Here is a 27,384-nt window from a genome sequence, read left to right as displayed (position 1 = left end):
CATTTAGCTTGCGTTTTGTTAGCTCAGAGTAGAATCGGATCTAGGGGCTAGCTGGGTGAAATAACCTCATAAACAGAGGCTAGAAAGTTAGCGTGCTCAGTGAGTATATTCTTGTAACGTTAGCCAGTAAATTGACGCGTTAAAAATGGTCGACAAATCTGACTCTCGTGATCATAGCGCTTTGGAGGTTGCACTACTTCCAGAAAACGAATTCTGCAAAAATGTAAAAGACGCCGTAAAAGTTAAAATGGCTAAAAGCTCTTCCTTGCTCTGCTGTATGAGTGGCAGCGGCAGAATGACCGTGGTAGATGTTTCAGAGACTGCGGCCTCCGAAACCGTAGTTGATGGCTCCTACAAAGAGTAAGTAACTGGCTGGATAACACTTGTGCTGTGAGTGTTATAACAAATAGATCTCAATCAATGAATGTCAATGCTGTTTTAAATTTAACTAATATATTTGTAATATTTGGTGTACATATGTTTATATTCACCCGGTTATGAAGCAGTTTCTTGGGGTAAAGGTGCACTCAGTCACAATTGCACTTATACCTGAGGTGAAAGGTGGCTTGAATGCCTTCATAATCTTAGCATATAATTAGAATGAAGCATTTTGAAAAAAAAAAAAAAATCACCTTGTAAAAGCATACTGTTGGATATTTGGAGTGGCAACTCTGGGTGAAGTATCTTGCACAAGGGTACAGAAACAGTGCCCCAGTGGGGAATCGAACCAGGATCTAGGAGCCTTTTGGTTATGAGTTCTGCTCCTTACCGCTGTGCTACACTGGTGCTCACACCAGTTGCAGTACTTGCGATACTTGCAGTTGCATGGCTTCTTTTTATAGTTAGCCTCTGATTTAGACAAGAATCTTGTCAATCCATTTTAATACAATGTATATTGCCGAGCTAGCTGGGCAGATGCATGTCTGTTCCTGTTTTTTGTACTGGAAGTGCATTGTTTTTCTCCTTTGCCTGCAGCTTTGTATGGGAGGAGGTGACTGTGCAGAATTCAGTGTGTGCCAGCCCCAGACTGCTGGCTGTTGCTTCTGAAAGTGGCCTATGGCTGTATGAAATGGGGGCGCAGGACCTGGCTGGAAGTCCCCCCATCTGTACAGCTAACTGCACGGCAGACACCCTTCTGTGCAAAGCACAGGAGAAGGACTCAAGTGAGTGTACAGTTTGTGTCCATGTAACCCCAGGTGAAGTGGTTTGCACTGACGGTGAGCCTCAGAGAGCTCCTGGGGGTTTCCCTGAGCGTATGAAATCTTAGGAAAGTGTTTGACTGGTTTTACTAAGCACTGTAAATCAGTTTTGCAAAGGCCTTTACTTAGTGCCCAACCAAACTGGTTATTGCTAAGCTCTAATCAGTTTGTCCCTTGAAAAATAATATCAAGCTCCTACCATGCATAATCATTTTATGTGGAGTGAATTCATGGTGATTACTTCAGAGAAGCTCACTAGGTATAGTTCATTGTCTTTGTATACTGACACCAAAGGCAGTTTTAGATATTCCCTGACACAATGGAAAGTAGATGTTCCATTCTGAGAAGTAATTTTGGTGTTCTATATAGACGCTATTCCCCCTGCACAGGAAATGAAGCAGCTGTAAATCTGTAAAAGAAAGAATTAAATGCAATTTAACCGCTATGTTTGAGTGAAGTGTGTTGGCTGAGACTCCCGCTTTGTCTTTGTTTTGTAGGTGTGTCTGAGTTGGTCTCCTTGAAGCTGCTGTCCTTTGCAGACGGCCGGTGCTTTGTTCTTTTGAACGCTTGTGTTCTGGTGCAGCTGTTCTGGGATGGGGAGTCTTTAGAACCAGAGATCCTGGCGTGCTGCACCATTGGTGTCCCTCCCGAGGCCCTGGATAAAGTCACCGATTACCAGATCTGCCCAGGCGCACTGTTTGTGTTGGCCAGCACTGGACACATCTGTATCCTTAGCAACAGGCACATACGTTGATGACTGGGTCACACTAGACTGGATGAAATAACTTCTCATAAATCTGTCACCTTTGCCCACAGGTTTTGCAGTTATGGTATCGAATACAATTTATAATGTGCCCGTGTTTTACTGGGGTTATGAGTCTCTGCTCCCTTAGTTGTTCCTATTATTAACACTAATGTAAAAATAATATCATTATTATTAATTATGAAAAAGCAGCATGTTAATTTAAAGTTGATCAGTTGAGCAGCCCATATCAAATTAGCGTATGAATATAGGTAAACATTCTTAGGCAGTTGCCAGTTTGATTTTTTTTTTTTTTTTTTATCCAAGACTTAACAAGTTTATGTCTTCAACACATTATCCCAGATGTCTGTGACAGCACTGACGGGAGGCAGCTTGCCAGAGTGGACCTGCTCTCTGACAGTTCAGACGGACTAGGCGAAGATGAACCCCCTCCCGATCTGTCCTCCTTCTGCCTCTTCCAGGTGTCTCAGGACCTCAGCACCGCTGTAGCTGCTACCTCTTTCAGCTCTGCCATTGCTGTCAACCTGAATGAATATTTTAGGTAATTGACCGGTGTTGGGAAAGATTTAACCGCAGAGCCGCCCAGCAGGAGTTGATTTATTTTGTGAAATGTTGTTACTCCTCTTTTTTTTTTTTTTTAATTTGTTATGCTGGATGAAAGGTGTGACAGGACAGCTGCAATGTGGAAGTGGTGTCTGTAATGAATGCCTTTTCAACAGCCACTTGGGGTTGGTCTGTGAGAAAGTGAGACCTAGGAAAGATTTTGGAATGCAGCGAGCATAGATAAATCTAAATGTTAAGTGCTGTTAATTGTTGATTTGCAGTTACAACTGGAGACTTCCCCTGGGCTCCGGTTTCAAATACAGAAGGACTTTTACCTCCAAAAATTAATCTGAAAGAAATACTTCTTAGAATTAGATATACAAAATGAAGCACTGGTCGTCTTTTCAAAGATTAGCACGGGGTGTCTTGGCTATTCCTTTGCGTGTCGTTCTTGCAGGAGACACCCAGAACACCTGCTCTGCCATGTGAGCCCCACGTACCCCCCACTGCGACCCCTGTCTCCCACCGACCAGGACAGCCTCTCCAGTGCCAAACACAGTCACTCTGTGCTAGGCACCTCCTTCCACTCTGACCGGTGAGCCCGTGGTCCTCGGCCTGAAAGATTTGCACTGAACATGTATATCTAACCTTTGAACTTTGCTCCCTCACTTCCTTATTAAAGAGACAACATACAACATAGGCCTACACCATTTTGTCATTCTCTCAGTCGTTCCCCAAGATAATTCTGAAGTTGTTTTTTTTTTTTTTTTTTTTTTTTTTTTAAACTGTTCTGTACCCGGTGTTTGTTGTCTTAGCTCCTGGGAATCGCAGTTGTCATCGATGTACAACAAGGCGAGGGCTTCGTCCCTGTCCCACCAGGAAAGGGTGTGCCCCTGGTTCAGGGACTTCCCTCAGGTGGAGTGCAGGCGGGCCGTGGCCGGCGTCAGCCTGTCACAGAGAGCAGCTGCAGCGGCGGTCATGGTGGTGAATTTCGACGTGCAGGAAGGGGCGGTGCCCGCCACGCTCTCTGTATCCGAGTTCTCAGCGGTCCTGACTTTCCTCTACCCTGGGAACAGCGAGACCACAGTGGCCTTCTGGGATCTAAAGAGCCAGGGTGTCACCTATCACCGCTCCGCCACGCCCTGTGCACCTGTCCAGCGCTGTGCAGACGAGCAGCTCAGCCTTCTTCTCAAAGGTGAGGGGGTCAGAGGTCACCCTAATGAAATCCTGGAACAAATTACATTACATTACAGGAGAGGGCCAGTGTCCACAATAAAAATAATTGACGGGAATCTTTGCGTGTCATTGATACACTGCAAAAAACATGACCTGAAGGGTACACTTGATAGCTGTGAATGGCCTCTGTATCGATGGGTGCGTCTGTGTTGCAGACACTGGCCTGTCCCTGGTGCTTTTTGCCGTGTCTCAGGAGGAACTGCTCAACAGGCTGATGGTGTTTGGCAGTGCTGGCACGGTGGACTCCCTCTGTCACCTGAACGACTGGGGACGCTGCTCTATCCCCATCCACGCCCTGCAGGTAGGGGGCGCTCCTCTCGGGCTCAGCACCATGTAGCATCAATGGGGGAAATTTTTCAGTGACATTCAAAGGGAAAATGTCATTAAAAAAGGAGGTGATGGTTTGTTTTCCTCTTATCCCCGTTGCAGGCTGGACTGAGGAACCATCAGCTGGACACAGTGGATTTCTTTCTAAAGAGCAAGGAGAATATCCTCAGTGCCCCTGCAGGATACAGTCTTCCTGAGCAATCTGTGGCTGTCTCAACCCAGACCCAGTTAAAGAGTAAGACAGCTTTGAAACTTACAGTTCAGCAGGAATCACTAAATATTACCTGGCATTGTGATTAAAGATCACTGAGATTAATTTCTTTTGAGGGTGAAGGACCTGGAAAGGTATTTGGATGGATGTACCAAGCATCCATATATTTATGTTGGTAAGGGTCGTGTAAGTGGTGTGCTCTAAGTGCTTAGCACATTAAAGCAAACCCCTTTCCTGGTTTTAAGTTTTGAATGCTTGAATGTTTAGAGACAAATTTATCATTTATTTTGAGCACAGTGTGGCTATACTTCAGAGAGCCACATGTGACTTTTAACCTATTGTTCTTGGTACATATTGTGCATGGCCTCTCTTCACAGTCTATAAATGATGAATGGGCAGTCGGCTCAAATGTTGTTAACCTTTGGAATTTTTAGAGCGGCTAAAAAGATGGTGCAGCATTTCCTGTTACATATTATTGCTTCTCTGAGTTACTCTGTCATACATTTTGCAGTGTAACATTTGAGTTTCAGTATACGGCATGAACATTGTATGTCAATGACGCTTTTACATTGCGTTTAATATTAGCATTAATATTTACGAATATGTAGAGTAATGTAACAATTTAGTATTTCTGTATTATTATAAATGTATGGTAATACTGAGGAAAAAGAACTGTATTTAGGAAGTATTCACAAGCTAATAATCTCTATGCAGTGTGGTGTTATTTTATAGATACTAGTAACCTGTTATGGCCAGTTACATTAACTGAAATAACATAATTTTTTCAATAGTTGTTAGTGATGCATGTTAGATGAAAGACAGGTTGTCATATCATCATAGCATACTAATCCAGATCGAGTCAGCAAACCAGGAGAGCATGCCCTTTTTAAAATCAGATTGTCTGCTGGACCGTAACATCTATCCAGGAAAAACTCCCGTGCACAGATAGAGAAGAACAGCAGCCAGCATGCATGAAGAAAGATGGAATTAGGACAGTGCGGTGGTTGGTCGGTGGGTTAACATGAGGAATCCCAACATATTTGACTGAGACGAGAGGCCCTGGTTGCTACTGAGCATCCAGATGAGGTCATATACATTGGTGTGTGTGTTGCTCTCACTGGTTAGACGTGGAGGACTTGTGTCCAGCCCTCGATCTGCTGAGCTCCGCCATCAGAGAAACCCACGCTGAGTCCCAGAGCAAGCAGTTCTCCGAGCAGCTCCTCAGCGTCACCCTGACATTCCTCAACGCGCAAGTCAGGGAGATCCTGTCCAGCACAGAGGGTAATGTTCGGCTCACTGCAGTGTTGACCACCGGTTTCCCTTGCCGATTTTGTGGGTGGGGGTAGGTGCAAAGAGACTTGCCCGTGGGGGATGTCCATGTCTAAGTAATCAGCATGTGCAAAATCAAAGATGCTGCTAGAAAGCTGGCTGACAGCTGTCTGTATCATGTATGATTGAAGATCATTTTTCAGAGAGGTAATGAACCAGCTCCCTCTGTATAAAACTGTCCAGGAAGTCCTTTCATTAGATAGTGATCATTGCATTTTGGTGTATGTGCAGTGTAGTTGCATTTAGCCTCGTTTTTGGTGCCCTGCCATGCTTTCCTGCACACAGGGTGGGTGGCATTTGGGTTGGCGTTGTGTCAGTTGTTTCGGGTGGTCATGCAGAAAATCCTCTGTTATATCACTCACTGTCTCCTCTGTGTCCCATATGTCGGCAGAGCTGGATGACAATCTGCAGAAGTGTGTGAACATTCTGGGGAGGTACATCTCAGACCTGCGAGCATTCATGAAGAGATTTCCCTGGCTCTCAGGAGTGGACGCTCCACCACCAGGCCCTGCTGCTGTTGCCGGGCCTGATACTGGTTTGGAGGAAGACTGGAACTCCGTCTCTACTGAGGTAAAGATGTGCATACAGGTAGAAGTACAGTACAGAAACACACAGCCACTCCCACAAACACAGATGTAGGCATACAAACACAGCCACATATATATAGAGAAAACTAATGCATAAATATGCATAGAAATGCACAGACACATACATGAAAATATAGATATACACACATAATGCACATGTACACATAAACACAAGCATGCACATACATACATGCAGACGCACGTACTCGGCCTCTCTTTGCAGTGTCAATTTGGATCCCTGAGGCTGCTGTAGGGTGTAATTTGCATTTTGTGAAGTGTTTCGAGAACACTCTTTCCATTATCTTTTATTACATAGTGGCTTAGCTGCTATCAGAATCCAGATGTGTGAGTTCCTCAGGGAGGGTAATCATTCCTATCTCTGTCTTAATATCCTCTCAATATCGCACCACTTCCACTCCTAGAGAGGTTCTTTAGCATTCATGTATGTCTTACTGTTGATTGTCTAATTAACTTAATTTGAACATTTCAGTTCTCCGTTGATTGAAGAAGTGTTGTTGCATTTCCATGCTAATGAAGCAGAAACAGACTGTGTCAGGGATTGTGTTGGTTGAGCCCTTTGATGAATGTCCATGTGTCTTTCAGGAGGTGGTGCAGCGTGCTGTGATGACCAATGACATCCCACATGCCCAGGCTTACCTGAGGAGCATGCAGAGCCCGGAACAGAGTCTGGGAGCGCTGAGGAACTGTGGGCTCCTTCTGGCCTTGGGATGCCTCACCCATAGAGACCTAGAGCAAGCCAGCACCCTGCTCCGGAACATGGTGAGAGGCAGGGACACCAGAGGGCAGCCAGTCAGGAGGATATGTCTGTACTCTTCACCGATGGCACCGTATTGGTTTTGCGTTGGTTCTTACTTCTGTTTATATTATTCAGCCTTATTGCAATGCACTTGTCCTTAAGTTGGAGCAATAAACTTAAACAATAAACTGTAACATTTTTCCTTTCTTACCCGCCGCAGGTGTGGCTGTCATTTTAATTAAGGAAAACAATAGACAGTATTACGATACTGAAAAGACAATATGCATTGCAGTGGGACTGAACAGAAACCTCAGCTAAATTGCTTCACTTTCCCTAACTGTGCAAGCATCCTGGTGCTTACAACTGAACCGTCAGCATTTGTACTGTTATTGTAATGTAGTGTATAGCTGGATCATTAACATTGATCCATTTGATTGCAGGGCTTCAATGTGAAGGAGCAGCTGCACAGCATTTGCCTCTACACTGATGACAGCGATCTGCGGGACTTTGTGGTGAGCGTGACGTTCGGGGGGGAAAAAAATATGAGGAGCGATTAGATCTGTCAATTACAAGGGTTGTAAAGCTTCTCATTAATTAAGTTACTAACTCCACACAGTAGGTGTCACACCTGACAAGTCAATAAAGACTGAAGGAGCTGGTGCTTGTCCTTTTGTTGTTCGTGACATGTGGCAGCGGAAGCTGTTAAAGTGATGGGTTTCTTCAATCTGCAGGTGGAAGAACTGTTGAAGCAGAACTACTTACCAGACAAAGAGGCAAAGATGGTGGAGTTTATCAAGCAAGTTGGGAATTTATGCTCAGAGCCACCAACAAGGAGTAAAAACTCTCTGAGCAGGAGGAGGTAGGTTTCCAATGAGCCCTTTTTTTTAACTTTTTCATTCATGCTTTTCACTCACGGTGTACATTTTTGTTACGCAAAGCCTTGCATATTTGAACGCCGATTGTAGTAACGTGGTTGTAGGCGGACTGTTTCTGGGCATATTAAATTTGGAGGAGAACTTAATGACAGTGGTGTTAAACCTTTTTTTCTGCATGTCTGTCGAAACCGAAGAACCTCTGTAAGGCACTTTTATGAGTCTCTCTCTGATTAACTGTACATGAATGCCCTGTCTCAGAGCTCTGCAGATGGAACAGACTGACCCTAAATGTAAATGCCTGCTGGAGACCTTGCTGAGTGAAACTGACCTGCAGTCCGCAGAGGCTCTGTGCAGCTCCATCAGACTGGACTGGGTCAGACACTGGGATCAGAATGCCCAGGCCACCATCCTGCTGTCCCGTCTGCAAGACTATGGTAAACCTGTAACCACCGAAGCTTCTCGTGTTGCGGTCGCGTATGTTAATTTCATCGCTCTGCATGTATGCATGAACCGCTTCGTGAGCTTAAAATGGTGCGCGTATGCAGCTTGATGGTCTTCACGTGTGCCAGTGTGTATTGTAGGCAACAGGAAGGGGTTCTGAGTGTGCTAGAAGGTTCTTTGTTTGCATCTGCTTAACAGCGGTCAGCTCATGTGACCCTGCAGTCCTGTGGCTCTACCTTACTTCTCTGCATGACCAAGAGAGGATCACCAGCTGGATCGAAAGCCTCACCCCCCGTGGCACCTCCCCTGCGGTCCCATCCCTGTGGATGGCACTCCCAGCCACTGTCGTCAACGACAACACCGTGTGTGCCAGCTACATGAGGGATGAAATTCTGGACATGCTGGCAAGGTGAGAGAGGCTCCCCTGCCCAGTTTGCAACAGTTTTGTTCTCCATGCAGCGAAAGGCTTCATTTAAATGGGGCTGATGCCCTGACCTTCACCTTTTGTCCTAGCAGGAAGGGGATGTTTATCCAGGCAGAGATGTCCGACTTCGAGCAGCTCCTGTGGAGACTTGGCCAGGCAGGGGGTGTGATGCAGCCCGATCCCCCCATCCCGCAGTTCCGCTCTCCTCAGGGTCAGGACTTCCATACATGTTTCATCCACCACTGCCTGGAGAATGGGCTGAGATACCTGCTGTACACGTACCTGCAGCACTACCAGTGAGTGGCCCGGGATCGCTGTGTGTTTGAGTTCATGAAAAAGCAGGCCAGCATTTTTCTGTGTGGCTTCACTGCTGAAGCTGAGTAATTCATAGCTCTCTTAAAGAAGCTTTAAGCTTTCTCCATTTTTCTAGTATTTAGGAAAATATATGTGGTGAATTTCTCTGTGTTGTTGTTGTGTGTGTATGTACTGTATGAGAGAGTAAAAAAAATCTGTTCTTTTTTCTCTCACCTTGCAGTTTAACACCCAGAAACTCCCCAGCTCTGTCCGACAGGAGCTTGTATGAAAGCTACCCTTGGTTTGAGATGCTTGTGAGGGTGCAGGAGATTACTAGGCAATTGACAGGTACCTGGGGGGAAGAATTGATTACCTTCAGAGTTTGTGCTGTTGCTGCAAAACGATGGAGAATTCTGGTGTTCAACACAAGGCCCAGCTTGATGGGCTCAGTCATGCCTTTGATAAGAACGTGAATGGTCAGTCATACGCCTGTGAGTGATGAGTGTTTAAGCTCAACAAGTTAGGTTTATGTTGAAGACTTCGTTTAGTAGTTGAGCATTTGTTTGTATTAACCATTAACAACCTCAGATACTTGTTTGGTGCCGACACTGTTTGGAGACCAACGTGTGTGGTATTACGGCAGTATTACGGCAGTGTAGCATAGTGGTTAAGGAGCAGGACTTGTAACCGAAAGGTTGCCGGTTCAATCCCCGCTGGGGCACTGCTGCTGTACCCTTGGGCAAGGTACTGAACCCACAGTTGCCTCAGTAAATATCCAGCTGTATAAATGGATAGCATTGTAAAGAACTGTAACCTATGTAAGTCGCTTTGGATAAAAGCGTCTGCTAAATGAATAAATGTATTAATCGATGAAATTTGACAGCTCACTTCACACCTCATTGGCTAAAACATGAAAACCATAAATAACAGGTCACTATATATTAGGCAAGGAAGACAACAAAACACTCTGTTAGATAATTTATAAAAGGCTATATGTCATGTCATTTTCATTGTTTAATTCGTCAATCAAATTATTCAGTGGCATTACCAGTAAATGTGGCTGTAAACGATAACTGTACCCTATAAACTTACTTGTCTCTCAACAGGGTCATTAAAACATCTTAGTAGCCTAAATGAGCAATGCTAAAACTGTTATGTTGTCAGGATTGTTCTATTCTATAAGGTCTTTTTTCATATGGAAAATCCTTTTGTTGTGTCATCCACAGACCCTGAGCTGGTTTTCCAGGCCAGCCTGACCAGCGCCCAGGTCCTGATTCCTGGCAGCCAGGCCAGCATCAGCAGCATGCTGCTGGAGGGACACAGTCTGCTTGCTCTTGCCACCATCATGTTTGCCCCAGGGGGCATCGACCAGGTGGGCACTGTGCTGGGGTAGAGCTGACCATGGAACCCAGCGGCAGGCATTCTGGGTCCCAGTACAGACTTGTAAGGGCAGATAACAGAATGAGGTGCATGTACTTGTGTTGTGCACCTGTATCAGTACAGTAGAGAGTTCCTGTCCTATGGAAGTATCCAAAATTACCCAAAGGTGTAAGTTTATAAGTTTATATTTGTGTGCATGTGTACCTAACTCTCGTCTTATACAAAACTTTAAGGCTGTGGATACTTGCCATTTCAGTTTTATCTGTATTCTAGGGGTATTTCATTCCTTCTGCTGTTTATCCAATCGGAACGTTCCTCTCTGCAGGTGGTCAGTCAGAGGGGGACGGAAGGTGACTCCCTGTGGAAGGTGGACCTCCAGCTGCTGAAGATGGCCCTGAGCCCGTACCCCAAACTAAAATCAGCCCTGTTCCCCCAGAGCACCCCCCGCTGCACACCCCCCTCTGACATCACCATATACCACCTCATGCAGGTACTGTAAATGCTGGCTCCCTTTAGGTGGTCTTTCGATGGAAGAATGCTGCATCTGAACACTCGTAATAATGTTCCGAAAGGCTGTTTCCAAAGCGATTCCTGTTTTTTTAGAACTGTAGAGTGCACATTTTCAGGAGCTGGGGGGGAAAAGTAAAAGGCTGCTCAAAATCATTGCCAGGGAACACTTTGTACTGCCGCTGAGTTGTGGCAGCTTCCATCAAGTTACTGAAACGAGAACAAAAAAAATTGTCCTTGAAGTAATGGGGGACACAAAAGTTAAGAAGCTACATTGCCTCACTGCCTCCGTCTTTACCTGGACATCCACCTTTACAGGGCTGTCTGCACATGCGGTATGGTTATGGGCAGTTAGTATTTGCATATAATGGACAACCTTTAGACATTGGCTCAAACTGAAGGAGACTGACTGGTTTGTGAAGAGACCGATATTGTCTTTAACCTAAATACAAACTGAGACACTGGGCTCTGCTGAATATTTCTGCCGCAGTTGCTGTTTTTCTTCTTTTTCAGTCCTTGCGTCCACTGGATCCTTCCAGATTGTTTGGATGGCAGTCGGCTAACATGTTAGCTCCAACCGGTAAGGCTAATGACAACTTCTACAGGCATTCGGCTACAAGGCAACTGGCATGGCACCTGCCTTTGGCAACCTGCTAGTACAATTGATGACTGCAGATATTGCTGGCCAAATGAAGAACAGTAGTCATGCAGTTTTTTTTGTTGACCCCTTTGACATCATATTCATGTTTTTATTGACTAACTTATGTGTTGGCACAGGGGAACACGTGTCCTTTTTCACGAGTAAATGACTCATGAGTAACTGTTGAGGCCTGTCATTGTTAGCAGTTGCGTAACCAATTTAGGGGTTTGCTCAACTGCCCGTTCTCTCACTTCAAAGATGCATCTGCGGAGCTGCCCCACTTCTCCAGCCCTCACCTTGTCAACAAGTACGCCCTGGTGGAGAGCCTGGACTTTCTGTATTACCTGCGCCATGGCCGTCCCTCCTTCGCATTCGGGACCTTTATAGTGAAGCAGCTGGCCAATTCTGCCAACTTGACCTCTCAGTAAGTGTGCAGTGCTCTGTCCAGCAGGGGGCAGTAGTAGCGTGGCATAGCGGTAAGGAGCAGGGCTCATACCCCCAAGGTTGCCAGTTTCATTTGCAGATGGGACACTGCTGTTGTACCTTTTGAGGAAGGGCTTCATCTGAATTGCTTTACTAATATGTCCAGCGGTGTATTATACATGCAAGTCCCTCTGGAATAATATTCTTGCTAAGCTAATAACCTAATGCTTCTTAATGCGTCTGTCTGGAGGGTTTCATTGTCTCATTCGCACATCCCTAGAACAGTATCCCGTGCAGCGGTGTGCACGGTTCCTTCAGTCTATTCAGAGAGGTTTTTTTTTTTAAAGAATAGAATTGATTAAAAAACGGCCCAGTCTGCAGAACTCAAGGACCAGAGTTCACTTAATAATCAAGGTTACTGCTCCCTCTCTGCTTATCAGCAAATTACAGCAGGAGAGTGCCTGCCAGTGTCATTTTAGCTCTCCGCTTGTGAGAATCCAGCCAGTTTTTTTTTTTTCCAGTCTTTTCCAACATGTATAAGATTCATCCATTTTGAGTTGTCAGCAGAGACGTTTCCCCACTTTGTCACTAATAAAAATGTGAGGCCGGACTGATTTGGACCTCCGGTTCTGTCTCGCGCTGTCCATAAATCGTCTCTCGGCTGAGGATCCAGTGGCTTCGCCTTGGCTGTCCTGCACCCGGTCAGACAATCGGGATGAGGGATGAGTCATAGTGACATAATGGGTGGAGCCAACATGTTCTGTCAACCACCAGTCAACAAGGCTTTGCTCTCACAGCAAATCGTCCTTAAACGGTGATAACACACAGTTGCCCCATCCATTCTGGCGTTGGTGCGTGTAGCGAAGGGTGAGAGCAGTCACCCCGCCCGGCCTTGAACCCGGGTCTACGGGGTACCAAACATGCGACTTTGACCGTGACGCCAAAGAGCTAGGCTCGTTGGTATGGCAGTCAGAGTGCATACTCAACCGTAGTGACGGCACTCCGTCACAGTGCGTCCCCATTGCCCTGTAGCGAGTGACGCCGTGTCCCTGTGTCCCAGCCTCAGGTACGCAGCGGAGCAGGCCTACAGCCTGGCCCTGCTGCACTTCAGCATCCCCTCCGTGGCGGCGGCCTGCGTCTGCTTCTGCGAGCTCCTGGGCGTCGGCAGCCTGAAGCTCCGCGTGGACCTCAACGTGCTCAGCCTCATCCTCAGGTTCTGGAGTCAGAGCACAGAGGAGGAGCAGCTGACCTCCCTGAGGGACTCTTTAGGTAAGGCCTAGAGGCTGGGCGCGGGTAAGCTGTTCATCAGGTGATCAAGTGAGTGTTTTCGGACAGTACTCCGTAGTCTCTGTTCTGAAGCAATTGAGGGGGGGGGAGTTGTTACGCACTAATGAAACCTGCTTTTGTGTTCTTACAGCTGATAAGGGTGCTAAGCTTGTAGAGGCGGAGAGGCAGACGGCAGAGGGGTTGCTGGTCCATCTAGAGGACGCAGTGAAGGATACAATTGACCGGAAAAGCATCAGCAGGTACTGGGAGGGCTCTTGCAGCTCAGTAAAGCTTGCACGGGAAGCTATGCCCATTCCAAAGGACATTTGCATTTAACTGCAGACAGAGCAAGCCACCTGATTGTATGCCCATGCTTTCTCTCCCTTGAACGTAGAAACATGCTATCTCCTTCCTGAATATACATGTGCACGTGCCACTGGAACTACCCAAGCTCTGTCCTACGAACGTACACACGCTTTGCGCGTCCCCTGTGTTGTACACGCACATCGTCTGTCCGTGCAGGTCGTCCTACGAGGCGGGAAAGGAGTGGGCGCTGGCGGTGCAGTTCTGCCAGCTCCATGAGCTGCCCCTGAGCGCGGCGTACCCACACGCCTGCGCTGCCGACGCCCAGTGGCTACACTTCCTGCTCTTCATCCAGCTGCACAGCTACCCCCCGCAGCAGGTCAGACCCACTCAGCCTGTCCTTCTGGCAGCTCACTGCCCCACTCGGTACAATCTCAGGCGTATCCACCATCGTAACCTCTCTCTCTCTCTCTCCCCCTTTTCTTAAATTTACATCCAGTGAACCCCATCTCTCATGCAATACGTTTACACTGAGTTAATGTCGCAGACGGTCTTTTCAAGAGCGGTTTTCGTGGCGTGCCTACAACAAGGCCACATGAACAAGAGCATGTACAGAAAATTACAGACCAGATCTGAACATGTCTCTGCCTCATGTCCGTAATAGTTAGTGCCATACAGGATGTGGTAGATCTTGTTAAAGTACGGTAATACCCTAGAGTGTTATTACCCACAGAGTGGCTGTGTTTCTGTTTGACAGGTGCGGTCGCTGGTGGCCCATTTCAACCCCACTCTGCAAGCTCACCTCTCCCAGGCCTTCCAGCACCTACAGCTGATTTCGCAGGAGAGGGGCCCCGACCCACAGGGCACCCTGCCCAGCGAGGAGGCGTTGCAGCCCCCTAAGGACCTGTTCCAGGTGCTGCTGCAGAGCCAGGAGGAGCCCAGTGCCTGGAGGTACCTGCTGGCTGAGGCTATGAGCCAGCACTGTCCCACCCTCACTGTGCTAGCTGCCTGCCACCAGGTAGGTTCATGGGAGAGAGGTCACAGAGACACACGGCTGTCACAGGCCGATGGTCTGCTTGATTCAGTCGTTTACTATCCAGTGGCACTGCGCAACAATTACAGTTTTGTTTACTAACAGTGACTTTCAGCTACAGATGCAAGTTACTGATGCGTTTTATTGATTTATTTTAATGGCTTGAGCGTGGTTTGATCGCGGTCATTAAATATGGCTGTTTTTTTTACTCATAATGCATCACTTATGTAATTGCAGGAACTGAAATCAGGTTGTAGTTGAATGCTAAAGGAACACCGTTTTTTGGTTTTGGTTTACATGTTATTAAAGTGGGCAACGTGCGGCTCTGCCGTACCGTCTCTGTCCCACTCAATTTCTGCTCCCCCCAAACGGAGATCATACAGTTTCTTTCTAATAAGTGACAGTGGTAAAAAGTAGAAACCCTCAGACCACTACAATACACAAAAAATGCCAAAACATTTAAACCAGCCTGTTCCAAAACTGTATGCCCTGTCTTTTTGTCTTATGGCTGCACATTGTATGATTTGTCTTGTCTTTGTCTAGCTCCATCTTGTGTTTAGGAGTAATATTGCATTAATTTGCTTCCTCATATGTAAATGTCGCACAGGACGCTGACCTGCTCCAGTGTCTGTGTGTGTGGGTGCTGACCTCTGTGGATGATGTCACAGTGGAAGAGGCCACCGCCCACATTAGCGAGAGCCTGAGACAGCATGCATGGAACCTCCACGACCTGTCAATCATATGGAAGGCGCTGCTAAACAAGCGCAAGATCAGGCCTCTGATTAGGGGATTCCAGTTCTTTCAAAGGGTAGATTCTCTATTTACAAGCAATAATTTTAATAAGTCACAAAAAAATAATAAATATAAAACTCTGCATTTGTCACACTGTGTCATTTCCACCTCGTACTGTTCTGAAAATGTCATCTGTCTTCTCTCCGGCAGGACTGCCCTCTGATCCATATGCTACAAATGTATGACCTGTGCTACGATTACAAAAACTACCCAGAAGCCAAGAAGAAACTGCTGGAGTTCCAGAAATGTCTACTAAATGTAAGCCTTTACCACGTCTGTGTCTTGTGTCAGTTTCAGAGGGCCTTTATTCCTCTCCGCTAGGGTTTACTCATTAACATAAAGGACCCGGAAAGCTTTTGAGACATCTGGGTACATCAGATTTTATGTCAGACCAATTATGGTTTAATCTAAATTGAATTGCCTTTGTGTTTTAAGAGGTATAGTAAGCATGGGGGTGGTACACAGATAAATTAAGATTTATGTCGGAGTTTATAGCCTTCAATTAAACATGCTCAGATTTGGCAAGAAGCCCAACTCTGCGTTGTTTGTTACATGGCGGGGGGGGGGGGGGGGGCAGGATGTTGGGGCGGGAATCTATTACAATCCTTTGTCAGTTAAGGAAAGTAATGGCCCTTTGACCTTGCTGCTGCGCAAGGAAGTGTCGTCAGGATGAATTTTGGTTCCCGTTATGCAAGGACAGCTGGATTTATTGCAGGTGTCATTCTGTAGGACCTCGGGTGCCTGTCTGAGAACAGTGACACTGTTGCGGCAGCGGCCTCTCTCCCTCTGTTAGGTTTTCCCTGGAGACTCAAGCGGACCGTTACGTTTACCTGCTGATACCTGTGGTTCCTGTAAATGCTCTCTGGCCCTTCAGCTACCCCACTCCCCCCACAAAAAAAAACAAAAACAAAATTTGATTAGATTCCCCGAGTCTGCCTTTAACGGTCAAAGGTCACAGTGTGGGGACAGTGCTCAGCTGTTTTGCATCTGTGTGTGTTTACGTATGTGTGTTTCTGTTTGTGTGTGTGTGTGTGTGTGGGTGCGTGTGAGACATACATGGTAGTATATCTGCTTGACTTCCTTTAGTTTGCTGTCTGGTTTCAGAGCACACGTTAGCTTGTGATAGTGCTTGAATGGTGTTATGTTCACACTCATTGGTCTTGGAGTGTTATTAGCCTGGCCTGACACTGTTGCTTATTTAACTTGGATACACTTCTGTTTTTTGTGCTGGAAGTCACTCTGGATAAGAGTGTCTGCTAAATGAATGTAATGAGATATTATGTGTATGTGTGTGAGAGTGTGTAGTGTCTCCTAAATGAATGTAATGCGATATAGTGTGTGTGTGAGCTGTATATGTGTGTGAGAGAGTGTGAGAGCTGTGTGTGAGTGAGAGAGTGTGAGAGCTGTGTGTGTGAGCTGTGTGTAAGTGAGCTCTGTGAGTGAGAGTGTGTGAGTGAGTGTGTGAGCTGTGTGTGAGTGAGCTCTGTGAGTGAGTGTGTGTGAGAGAGTGTGAGAGCTGTGTGTGTGTATGAGCTGTGTGTGTATGTGAGCTGTGTGTGAGTGTGCTGAGTGTGAACTGTGTGTGTGAGAGCTGTGTGTGTGAGCTGTGTGTGTGAGCTGTGTGTGTGAGCTGTGTGTGTGAGCTGTGTGTGTGAGCTGTGTGTGTGCTCTGTGAGTGTGTGTGAGTGAGAGAGTGTGAGAGAGTGTGAGAGCTGTGTGTGTGTGTGTGTGTGAGCTGTGTGTGTGTGTGTGTGAGCTGTGTGTGTGTGTGTGAGCTGTGTGTATGTGTGTGAGCTGTGTGTGTGTGTGTGTGTGTGTGTGAGCTGCGAGTGAGAGTGTGTGAGCTGTGTGTGTGTGTGTGAGCTGTGTGTGAGTGAGAGTGTGTGAGCTGTGAGCTGAGTCTGCGCTGTGTGGTGACTGTACCGGCACGCCTATGTACCTGTGCTTTGCTTTGTGCAGCTGAAGAGCAGCAGTAGCCAGACCCCGGGGGGCGTCCCGGTACAGTGGGCCGAGAGCCAGGCCTCGGTGCTGCTGCTGAGCATGATGCAGCAGTGTGCCACGCAGTACGAGCTCCGCAAGCTGCTGCAGCTGCTGGCCGACATGGAGCGCCTGCTCAAGTCCAACGGTAAGACGGCTGCAGTGTGCAGCCACCGCCACTAGGGGGTGTACGCTACGCCCTTTCCAAAAGAGCTGCCGACATTGCTCCCTCGTTTAACTTGGAGACTTGGAATCGGAGTCAGAGTTCACGATGGAAGTGTCCTCCAAAAAAAATCTTTACTGTCAAGTAGTACCAAAGACAAGTGCAAATCTCACAGGCTTTGGTTTAATGATGCTAAGCCCTCCTGGGTGTGTATCTGGGTTTAGGATTAGGGTTAGAGCACCTCCCCCCACCCCCCCCAGCCCCCATCATATATGCACCTGCAGCGTTCTCCGGTGTGGCGGGAGACCCTGGAGTGATGCTTGCTTTCATGCTCCATGTGCAGGTCCGGACTTTAAGAAGCTCAGCCTCCTCGGCCAGATACTGCAGGACACACCTGTGTCCCTCAGCCACTGTCTGCTGGAGAGCAGTTCCACCGAAGTCCTGCAGGGGGAGTGCCTGCACATGTTGGAGCAGCTGCAGGAGAGCGGATTCTTCAGCCAGGCCAGGCAGGTGGCTGAGCTGGCCGGCCTGCCCATTGACGGCGTGGTTGTTAATGAGGTGAGGCCCTTATCTTGCATAAGATGTGCTGATAGACTTGTTACGTAAGGGAACAGCAGAAAAAGGTCATTCCCAGTCATGGATGTCACTCATCCTTTCTTACCAAATATAACAGAAGCAGCGATGTTTGTGGGGTGGACACTGTGCTTAAGGATGTTGTGTCTGTCATATTGGGATGCAGTTATTGAAGATTCCATAAACAACAGGAATTTTAGAACCTGTTTCCTGGCTGAATTATAATCTGACCACTGGTTTGATTTGTTTAATGCTTTCTGTTCACTGCACAATTCCATTTGTGTGATTTAATAGTTCTGATGTCTTCGCTATCATTCTAAAATGTAGAAAATAGTATAAAAAAGAAAGGTGTGTCCATACTTTTGACTGATATTGTACTTGTTACTCTCCACTTCTCAATAGCAGAAGCATTAACTTCCATTGACAACCTGATTACACACTTGCTGTTTAGTGCTTAAAATCTAGAATTGACAGATAACCAATTCTAAATTGACTACACACCAATGGCTGATTTTGTTGGGATATACAGCACCAGTAAAAGTTTGACATGCCTTTCTTTGTTACTTTTGGCTGGCACTGTACTTAAACAAACCAACACACTGTACAGACCTCGTTGTCGGCGTGTGGAAATCACTGCGATGCTGTCGTGTGTTGTCCGTTTAAAGCTCCTGCAGGACCTGCGTGGCCTGAAGGCCAAGAGGCAGTGGGAGAGGAAGGAGACGAGGGTGGCGTTCTGGAGGAAGTGCCACGAGCAGTTCAGCTGCAACGGCATGGGCGGCGAGGTCGCATCCGAGTTCTTCCTGTCCCAGGCCCAGCTCTCCGAGCCCGCCCCGCACAGCCCAGCGGAGACGGAGCTCCTGTGCATGCAGGAGAAGTGCCTCCTGCTCACCCTGGCGGGACACTGGCTCTCCCAGATGACCCCCACTCCCCTGTCCCAGCTGGAGGAGATGGAGAAGAGGGTGTGGTTGTGCCGGGTGCGGCAGCAGGTGCTGGTGTCGGCCATGGAGAAGGAGAGCATGTTCGCCCTCCCCGTCACGGCGGCGGGCGACAGCTCCTTCGAGGACGCCATCAGGGAGTTCTCCTTCTCCAAGATGGCGGCCCTCAACTGCCCCAAGTACCTGAGCCTGGAGGGCCTGCCCTCGGGGGAGGGGTCCCGGCCTGTGGTGGACGCGGCGGAGGAGGCGGCCCTGGCCGTGCTGGTGGGGCAGCTGCTGGACGACGGCTGCATCAATGAGGCCAGCCGCGTGTGCCGCTACTTCTCCCTGTGCCACCACGACTTGTCGCTGGTCCTGCACTGCCGCGGCCTGGCGTCCGGAGACGTGGACAGCACCCAGCTGCAGGCCGGGCTCCAGAACATCCTCTCCACTGCCGCCTTGTCCGACTCCGAGGACTTCACCAGGAGGGGACTGCGCAGCTGTGAGTACCGTGCTGCGTAACCGTTAAAACCTGTGATGGTGCTCCTCTCTGAATCGGACAGGCAACTTGCAACTGTTGGCTCTTGTTCATTCCACCTTCAAATTCTTCCAGTGGGCTAATCACCCTCTAGTTTTTCTGCGGATTAAATGTCATTTCCCTCCTAGTCATTTTCCACAGCCAAAAAATTGATGCCATTTACTTTACGATTCTTCTTTTACATATGTAATTACATCTTGACAGAGGTTTCAGAGAGTTGATTTTTTTTTTTGCAAAAGTCAGTATTTGAGAATGGAACTGCAGTGAAAGTACTTAATTAATCACCAAACACACACAAGATAATTGACTCCTGATTATGGCTTGGCCAACCAAATGCTTTCCCTGAGATTTATTTTTTCATAGATCAACCCCAAGTTTCTTCAAAGTTACGATGAATGTCTTTCTTTAGATTTAAAGACTGCACAGGGTCACGTGAGGAAATCCCTTTCCCCCTCTAATCTGATGTTGCCTCCGTTCACTCAGCATCCAGCATCGGGAGCTTGTCCTCTTTCGTGATGGTGTCCCACCCGGAGGACCAGGTGGTCTCTCAGCTGCAGGTGCTGACGGAAGAGTGCCGCCATGGGAAGAGTTACTGCAAACAGGTCCTCAGCCTCTACGAGCTCTCCAAGGTATGTCCGTCACCTGCTCTCTCCTGGTCCTCATCGTTGGGGGGCGGGGCAGCCTCGCTCTGACATTACTCTGTGTGTGTGTGTGTGTGTGTGTGTGTGTGCGCGCGTGCGCGTGCGCATGCGCGTGCGTGTGCGTGTGTGTGTGTGTGTGTTTTATATGGATGCGCAGGAACTGAAGTGTTCCTACAGCGAGATCTCGGCCGAGGATCCGGAGACGGTGCTGTGCAAGGTGCTCCTGTCCCAGCAGCCCGATCGCTACAAAAAAGCCCAGGCCTTCATCGCCGTGCAGAGCCTGCAGCCGGAGGCCGTGGCTGAGCTGGTCTCCAGGGCCGTCGTGCAGGGGCTGCTTGCTGACTCCCAGGAGAAGGAACCTGGTGAGAAAGGGACATTCATTACCTACTTAAGCTTCCCGTCAGATGTGCATTTATTTATTTATTTATTTATTTATTTATTTGTTTATGGCTGGGAACGCTGCAAAAATGCTAGAATCACAGTAAACGGATACCAAGCCCATTCATCCAGATTAAACGTAGTGCTAAAAGTGTAGTACCTCCTAGACTTTCATCACACTAAAGTGAGTGCAGAGCCTAGTAATGATCTATAAAAGCGACGTTACCGTGAATCACAGTGTTTATGTGGTTGTAAGACCATAACGGTAATGTAGCTTCACAGTACTGTACTTGTAGTGATTAACATTGAAGTGAAAGGGCTACACTACTGAACATTTTATCACTAGGACCTGTTCTAGGCATAGGACAGTCCAAATCCTGAGAGTGAAGATGAAGTCTGAACACGTGTTTTCAGTTATTCTGCGTCAGAAGGTGGTGGGTGATACCGCAGTTCTGACAGTTAAAGGAGATTCATTCTGCGTCGGTCGTTGGAAAATGTGCGGCGATACGACCACTGTGCGGGGTTTGGATGTTAAACGGGCATGTCTGGCCAACTGTTGAAGCTGCGCTTCTAACGTTGGGTCCTTATGTGGCATTTTTACCTGTTTTGCACTCTGCCTCACTTGTAAGTTGCTTTGGATGAAAGTGCCAAATGAATACAGTGTAATGTTAACGTATGGTCAGCCCATTCAGTCTAAATCTCGCTAAACACATTCATTTATCCAGTTGATGAATGAGACACCTAACATCATTAGTACGGCGTCAGGTAGGCTGTTTACTGAAATGCACCGCGTAGCAGAAAATGAATTCGGCAAATGTGCCTTGAACGGAACACCTTTATGCATCATTGTGAGATCAAAGCCGTGAGATTCTGTCTCTCCACGTTTGCGCCGCGCAAAAGTGATTTTAACGTGATGAACGGGCATTGCCCAACTGCGGATTTCCTTTCTCCAGCAGGGAGGCAGATCTACTGCCCTGGGGATGGGAGAGAGGCCTTTCTGCAGCTGGCGAAGCTCTGTGGGGATCCCAACCTCGTGGGCACGAAACTCCTGGACAACGTCTCCACCATCCCCCTCGCGGAGCTGGGCTGCAGTAAGCCGACCACTTCCACCTCACTGATCAGTGCATAAGGCCAGCGCTCTCTCTCATCGCAGCCCTATTAAACAAGCTTCCGAGGGGCTCGTTCTGCTTGTTGTTGTTTACAAGCTGGCATTCGACAGATTGTGTCTGATTTTTTTTTTTTTTTTTTATGCTGTTTTCATTTATTGCTCTGACTTGGTGCCCGCAACTGATGTACATCCCCCACCCCCCCCACCCTCCCCCCCGCCCCACTTGTCCTTCGAGAAAGTTTTTTTTCTTTTTTACGAGAATTGTCCTCGGGTACGGAATTTACGTGGTTTAACGTCTGCTGTCCTCCACGCCCCCCCCGCAGCTGTGGAGCTGCTGATTCTGGCCCATGACTGCTTCAGTCTCACCTGTAATATGGAGGGCATCATGCGCGTCCTCCAGGCCGCCCGACACCTCAGCCACACCCACCTGGCCCACAGCGAGCGCTATGGCCTGCTGGTGAGTCCCGTCTCTCTTCCAGCCTGTGGCACGACAGCGTCCTGCAGATCCAGAGCAGTGCAGTAATCTGCGCGTGCGTGCGCGTGCGTGCGTGTGCGTGCGTGGCTACATGCATGTATATACATGGGGGTTGACAGTGTAGCGTAGCGGTAAGCATCAGGGCTCAGAAACAAAATGTGCCTGGTTCGATTCACCGCTGTAGCACTGCTGCTGTACCTTTGGGCAGGGTACTTGCCTCACAGTTACCTCAGTAAATATCCAGCTGTATTATTGGATAACATGTAAAAACTGTAACCTGTGTTAGTCACTCTGGATAAGAGCATCTGCTAAATGCCAGTAATGTAATGTAATAATAAGGTATGCGTGTGTATGCCTCCTCAGGTGCGGCTCCTCACGGGCATCGGCAGGTACAACGAAATGACCTACATCTTTGACCTTCTCAACCAGAATCATCGCTTTGAGATGCTGCTGAGGAAGAAAGTGGAGTCGGTAAGTTGGCACGGGAAACCGGAAAGTAAAGTGTGATGAACTAACATGCTCTTTCATTGAAGAAATGGGTTTTTAAAAAAGCTAGGCATAGTTATGTGGGGTTGTATTAATGCCGTTGTTCATTTGGCATGTAAGTACAGGGAATTAAAAATGGCATATTAATGGTTATTCGCTCTAACAGCCTTCCGTAGGTCAGATCCCACCCTTTCAAAATCTGTCAGAGCCCAAACGTTTTGGTGAACTGCTGTTTTTAACATCTTTTGGGGTCTTGCCAAATCAAAAAGCATTTTTAAAATAAATGTGCCTTCTTGGGCCTTCTGACTTCAGTTGAAGTTAATCTTTGGCCACTCATGCACAGAGCAGCTCACCCAAAGGCAGTGCTCCAGTTTGCTTCTGTTCAAGTGTTTTTGATGCCTGTTCAGAGTCCAGATGATGCAAGCATCTATCAAGGATGTATCAGCAGTGTGTGTTTGTTTGTGTGTCTGTGTATATGTATTTGTATGTGTATGTGTTTGTATATGTGTGTGTGTGTGTTTGTGTGTGTGTGCACGCTTGCCTGCCTGCCTGCCTGCCTGTGTGGGTTTTTGTGAGTGTGTGTGTGTCTATGTGTTCGTAAATGTGTGTATCTGTGCCTCTGTGTGTCTGTGTGTATATATTTGTGTGTCTGTGTTCATGTGTATATGTATCTGTGCCTGTTTGTGTTTATGTGTGTGTGCCTGTGTGTACCTATGTGTGTAATTTGTGTGTGCGCGCATCTGTGTCTGTGTGCGCTCTTCTGCTCCAGAACACCACTCTGAAGACCGCCCTGCTGGACTACATCAAGCGCTGCCTCCCAGGGGACAGCGAGAAGCACAACATGGTGGCGCTGTGCTTCAGCATGTGCCGTGAGATCGGAGAGAACCACGAGGCCGCGGCCCGCACCCAGCTCAAAATCATCGAGTCCCAGCCCTGGGGTAAGGGGAGTCGGAGGAGAGGTGTTCAAAGCACATCTTTTACAGAGATACCTTACTGTACTTTATACTTTACAACTTTACAGAGACAATGTCCCAGGTCAGTCCTCTCCTAACCTTAAATGCTGACAACGCAGTTTGGTAAAACTTTGGTACAATGTTGTCTGAGAGCCTGGGCACATAGCGCTGTCATTTCAGCCTACTGCGGTCTTGCATTTTAAGGAAGTTTATTCCCTCTGTTATGCAAGTCGTCTAAAGTAGTCTGTTTGAAATTCAAAATAGCAGCAGATAAAATGCTGCAAAAAAAAAAAAACGTGCTACTGTACAAAGTGTCTTCAATCAGTTCCTCTTCTTTTTGTTTTTTTGTTTTTTTGTTTTGTTTACTGCAGTGGTGACACCAGAACTCAGGAATGCCTTGGCGAAGGTCCTGACGCTTCTGAAGGATGCTGCAGAGAGCTATTCTAAGGTACCTGTTTTTGTTTTTCTGTGTCTTAGACTGGTTTTCTACCACTTTGAGCCTACGAGGAACGCATGGTCCCTTGCTGACTGTGCGAACAGATGCTTACGTGTGCGTGTGCGCGTGTGTGTGACTGTGTCTATGTGCATGTCTTTGTGTCTTTGTGTGTGTGTGTGTGTGTGTGTGTGTGTGTCTGCGTGTGTATGTCTATGTGCGTGTCCGCAGGACTCCTGTGTGCGCCAGGGCATGCGCTGCGTGAAGCTGGCCAAGCTGGTCACCCTGCAGATCCACTTCCTGAACCACGGGCTGAACCAGCGTGTCATCAACCTGCGCCCCCCAGAGCTGCAAGAAGCCTTTGTGGCTCTGCCTCGGTGCTACCAGGTACCAATCCCAGGATACGCTACCTGTCTTTGATTCAAGATTCAAGAACTTTATCATCATTGTGCAAGCACAACGAACTTGCAAGTGTGTCAGCCTCCCAACGGTGCACTTATATTCAAGTCAAAATCAAGTACAAAAAAAGTACAAAATCAAACAATGCAAACAATAACAATACACGTATGAAACAATACACGTACGAAATATAAAATATAAATAGTATAACGTATAAAAAATACAGTTAACGATAAAATACAACTAACAAACAAGGGTGCAAAGGCGCCAGCAGCATCGGTGTTGTAGAGGTTCAGTCTGAATATTGCACTTATTACAAGTAGTAAATAAATAATATAAATATTGCACTTATTACAAGTAGTAAATAAATAATACAAATATAGATATTGCACATGCTCCACTGATGGCAGTACATCAGCCTTGTCAGACTGATGAGATATCCGAGTTCAGTAGTTTCACAGCTTTTGGGAAGAAGCTGTTTTTCAGTCTATTTGTGCGTATGCAGATTGTTCTGAAGCGTCTGCCTGATGGGAGGAGCTTAAACAGATGGTATCCAGGGTGTGTAATGTCCTTCATGATGTTCTTAGCCCTCCTCACACAGCGAGTGCTGTGAAGATGTTCTAGTGATTGTGATTTGTGTGACAGAGGCAGGAGGGAGGCGGTGTAATATGAGGGTGTCCATGTTCTAATCCCCTGTGATGGTATTACATTGCATTGTCTTTCTAAAGGCCGTCTATGTATCTCATCTACAGGCATCCGTGATCGCGGAGGCCTATGATTTCTCCCCGGACTGGGCGGAAGTGCTCTATCAGAAAGTAGTTGTCAAAGGAGATTTCAGCTACCTGGAGGAGTTCAAGCACCACAGGCAGCTTCCAGCCAGCCTGTTTGAGGAAATATCCAGGAAGTATGTCATAACTCTGAAAGTGGTTATAGTGGACACATATAGATGTCTCATGGCAGATGAGTGTTATTCTGCTTTTGTAATTTTTTGTCACAGATGTCACAGCAACACAAATAAAAGGCAGTTTTTATATCTTGGAAATGTTTTTTTTTTTAAGTTTAGCACCACATACCCACTTGCTCTAGGACACGTTACATTATATTATTAGCATTTATCCAGAGTGACTTACATAGGTTAGAATTTTTACATGTTATCCATTTATACAGCTGAGTATTTACTGAGGCAATTCAGGGTTAAGAACTTTGCCCAAGGGTACAGTAGCAGTGGGGAATGGAACCCGCAACCTTTCAGTTTCAAGTTCTGCTCTTTACCACAATGCTACACTGCCACCCCACACCTCTGCAGTTATTTCTTCTCTGGTTTTCAGTAAATAAAAAGAGCTGATTCGCTTGTATTATGAACTGAACACCCCGACCACCATTTTATTTTTATATTTGCAGGTTTGCACATTCTAAGCCCCCTGCAAGTGCCAGCCAGAATCTGAAGAAGCTGCTGAGATACTGTGAGGACATTTACATGTATTACAAGCTGGCCTACGAGCACAAGTTTTTCGACGTCGCCAACATGCTTCTGCAGGACTCGAAGACGAGCAGTTATCTGAATGACAAACTGGCCAGCTAAATGTAGCAATAACTAATTTGTGGCATTAGGTTTCAGTGGATGTGTGTATAAACTATCTGTAAAAAAAAAAAAAAAAAAAACTTTTCTAACATAATTCAAATCATTGATAGAGAATACTCTCTTTAAATCGTGTATATTTTCAGCATATCGATGCAAAGTTTGCACCTGTTACAGAATAAATCTAAGATTGAATGGGCTTTGCTGTGTGTTTTGTTTAGTTTTGTTTTGATTTTTTTATAGCCTCTCTTCTGAAGACTCCTGAGAGTTGAGGAGTTGAATCTTTCCAGTAGTGTGAAACTCATGTGAAGCTGTGAAATATGTCATTTTTCAAGGTGTGCATTAGGTGGGAATAAGGCTGGAGGGGTTGCTCCTACCTGTCTAAGTCTGTCCATGGAGAATCTGATCTAATCTTGTAGCTAAGCCCCCCCCCCCCCTTTTAAGTTTTTAGTTCTGAGTGTTCCCTGGAGTTAAGCCTTCACAAATAAATACACAAACGTCTCACGACACAGTCAAGAGCTACCTTGTTGAACTGCAAGGTTTACGGTGGTGTCAGAAATGAAATGCGTTCTGAGAGAAGGGAAAAATGACCTTTTCCAGTTTGCTGGATAATGGCACATCTAAAAAGCTGGGGCAAAGTTGCAGTACCCTCAAGTATCACTAGATGCCACTTAAAGCCACAGAGAACAATGGGGGGGGCATTTTAATCAAAAGTTGAACACCGGTACAGTAACTGGAGATCTGTCAAGTAGCCATATTATTATTTCTTGATTGGGCTGACTTTTTGAGCAGCTCATGGGTTTTTTTGGAGAGGAAAAACACATGTTGAGAAATGGTTATGTTCACCGCAGTGCTATGTATGAACGACAGTGCTGAGAGTTTCCAGGTAAGATCTGTGCCCGTGCCATTCCATTTACACTTGCCTTTTCCCATCATCCAAATATTAGTGTTTTTTTTTTTTTGAAAATATTTATAACTTCAGACTTAATCAAGGTATGGTATTCTGACTGAAGTTTTATCTAAATGCAGAAATTTCCCCAATCCGAATGAAAAATTTTCCAATACCAACTTGACTTGCTAAAAGGTGCCCTGAACCCATACCAGGGATTTTCTCAAGGACTTTATTTGTAATGCATTGCTGAAAGTGTTCAAGGGTGAAAATGGGAAATTTTATGGTTTATATAGCTGTTATGGCATCAGTCACTGCGACATTGCCTTGCTAGCTCTGTTTTAATTTACCCTTTGTTTGGATTTTAAGATGTTCCAGCAGTTGCTTGGCAACATGTTACTAGTGTCAAGGTGTGCAATTAAGTCTAAATTCTAAAACAGAATTCTTGAAGGGAAAGATGTTAATAAAGGCTATTTGATTTTTGATTGAAACCAGGCTCTTTCATAATGTTGAGGGGGAAAAAAGGGAAAAAGGGGGCGTTGGGGTTG

General features: G+C 46.7%; 1 protein-coding gene across 1 annotated transcript; it reads left to right on the top strand.

The window, feature by feature from the left end:
• The first annotated feature begins 132 nt into the window (after positions 1-132).
• spg11 (SPG11 vesicle trafficking associated, spatacsin) lies at positions 133-26,015 on the top strand. Its single transcript, XM_036534850.1, has 40 exons — positions 133-360; positions 976-1,163; positions 1,697-1,924; positions 2,305-2,503; positions 2,963-3,100; positions 3,321-3,700; positions 3,897-4,042; positions 4,171-4,303; positions 5,405-5,560; positions 6,000-6,178; positions 6,799-6,975; positions 7,393-7,464; positions 7,684-7,811; positions 8,086-8,261; positions 8,467-8,677; positions 8,785-8,988; positions 9,228-9,334; positions 10,213-10,358; positions 10,692-10,856; positions 11,387-11,453; positions 11,772-11,937; positions 12,997-13,205; positions 13,354-13,462; positions 13,725-13,884; positions 14,263-14,523; positions 15,146-15,346; positions 15,481-15,588; positions 17,290-17,455; positions 17,814-18,028; positions 18,709-19,459; positions 19,979-20,124; positions 20,294-20,498; positions 21,468-21,605; positions 21,946-22,079; positions 22,461-22,568; positions 23,353-23,521; positions 23,908-23,984; positions 24,201-24,356; positions 25,121-25,272; positions 25,770-26,015. Exons 1-40 carry the CDS (start codon positions 146-148, stop codon positions 25,948-25,950), a joined length of 7,227 nt encoding a protein of 2,408 aa, XP_036390743.1. The 5' UTR covers positions 133-145; the 3' UTR covers positions 25,951-26,015.
• The last annotated feature ends 1,369 nt before the right edge of the window (positions 26,016-27,384 follow it).

The sequence above is a fragment of the Megalops cyprinoides genome, chromosome 8, assembly GCF_013368585.1.
Source record: "Megalops cyprinoides isolate fMegCyp1 chromosome 8, fMegCyp1.pri, whole genome shotgun sequence".
Taxonomy (NCBI): domain Eukaryota; kingdom Metazoa; phylum Chordata; class Actinopteri; order Elopiformes; family Megalopidae; genus Megalops; species Megalops cyprinoides.
This window is presented reverse-complemented; position numbering and strand designations above follow the sequence as displayed.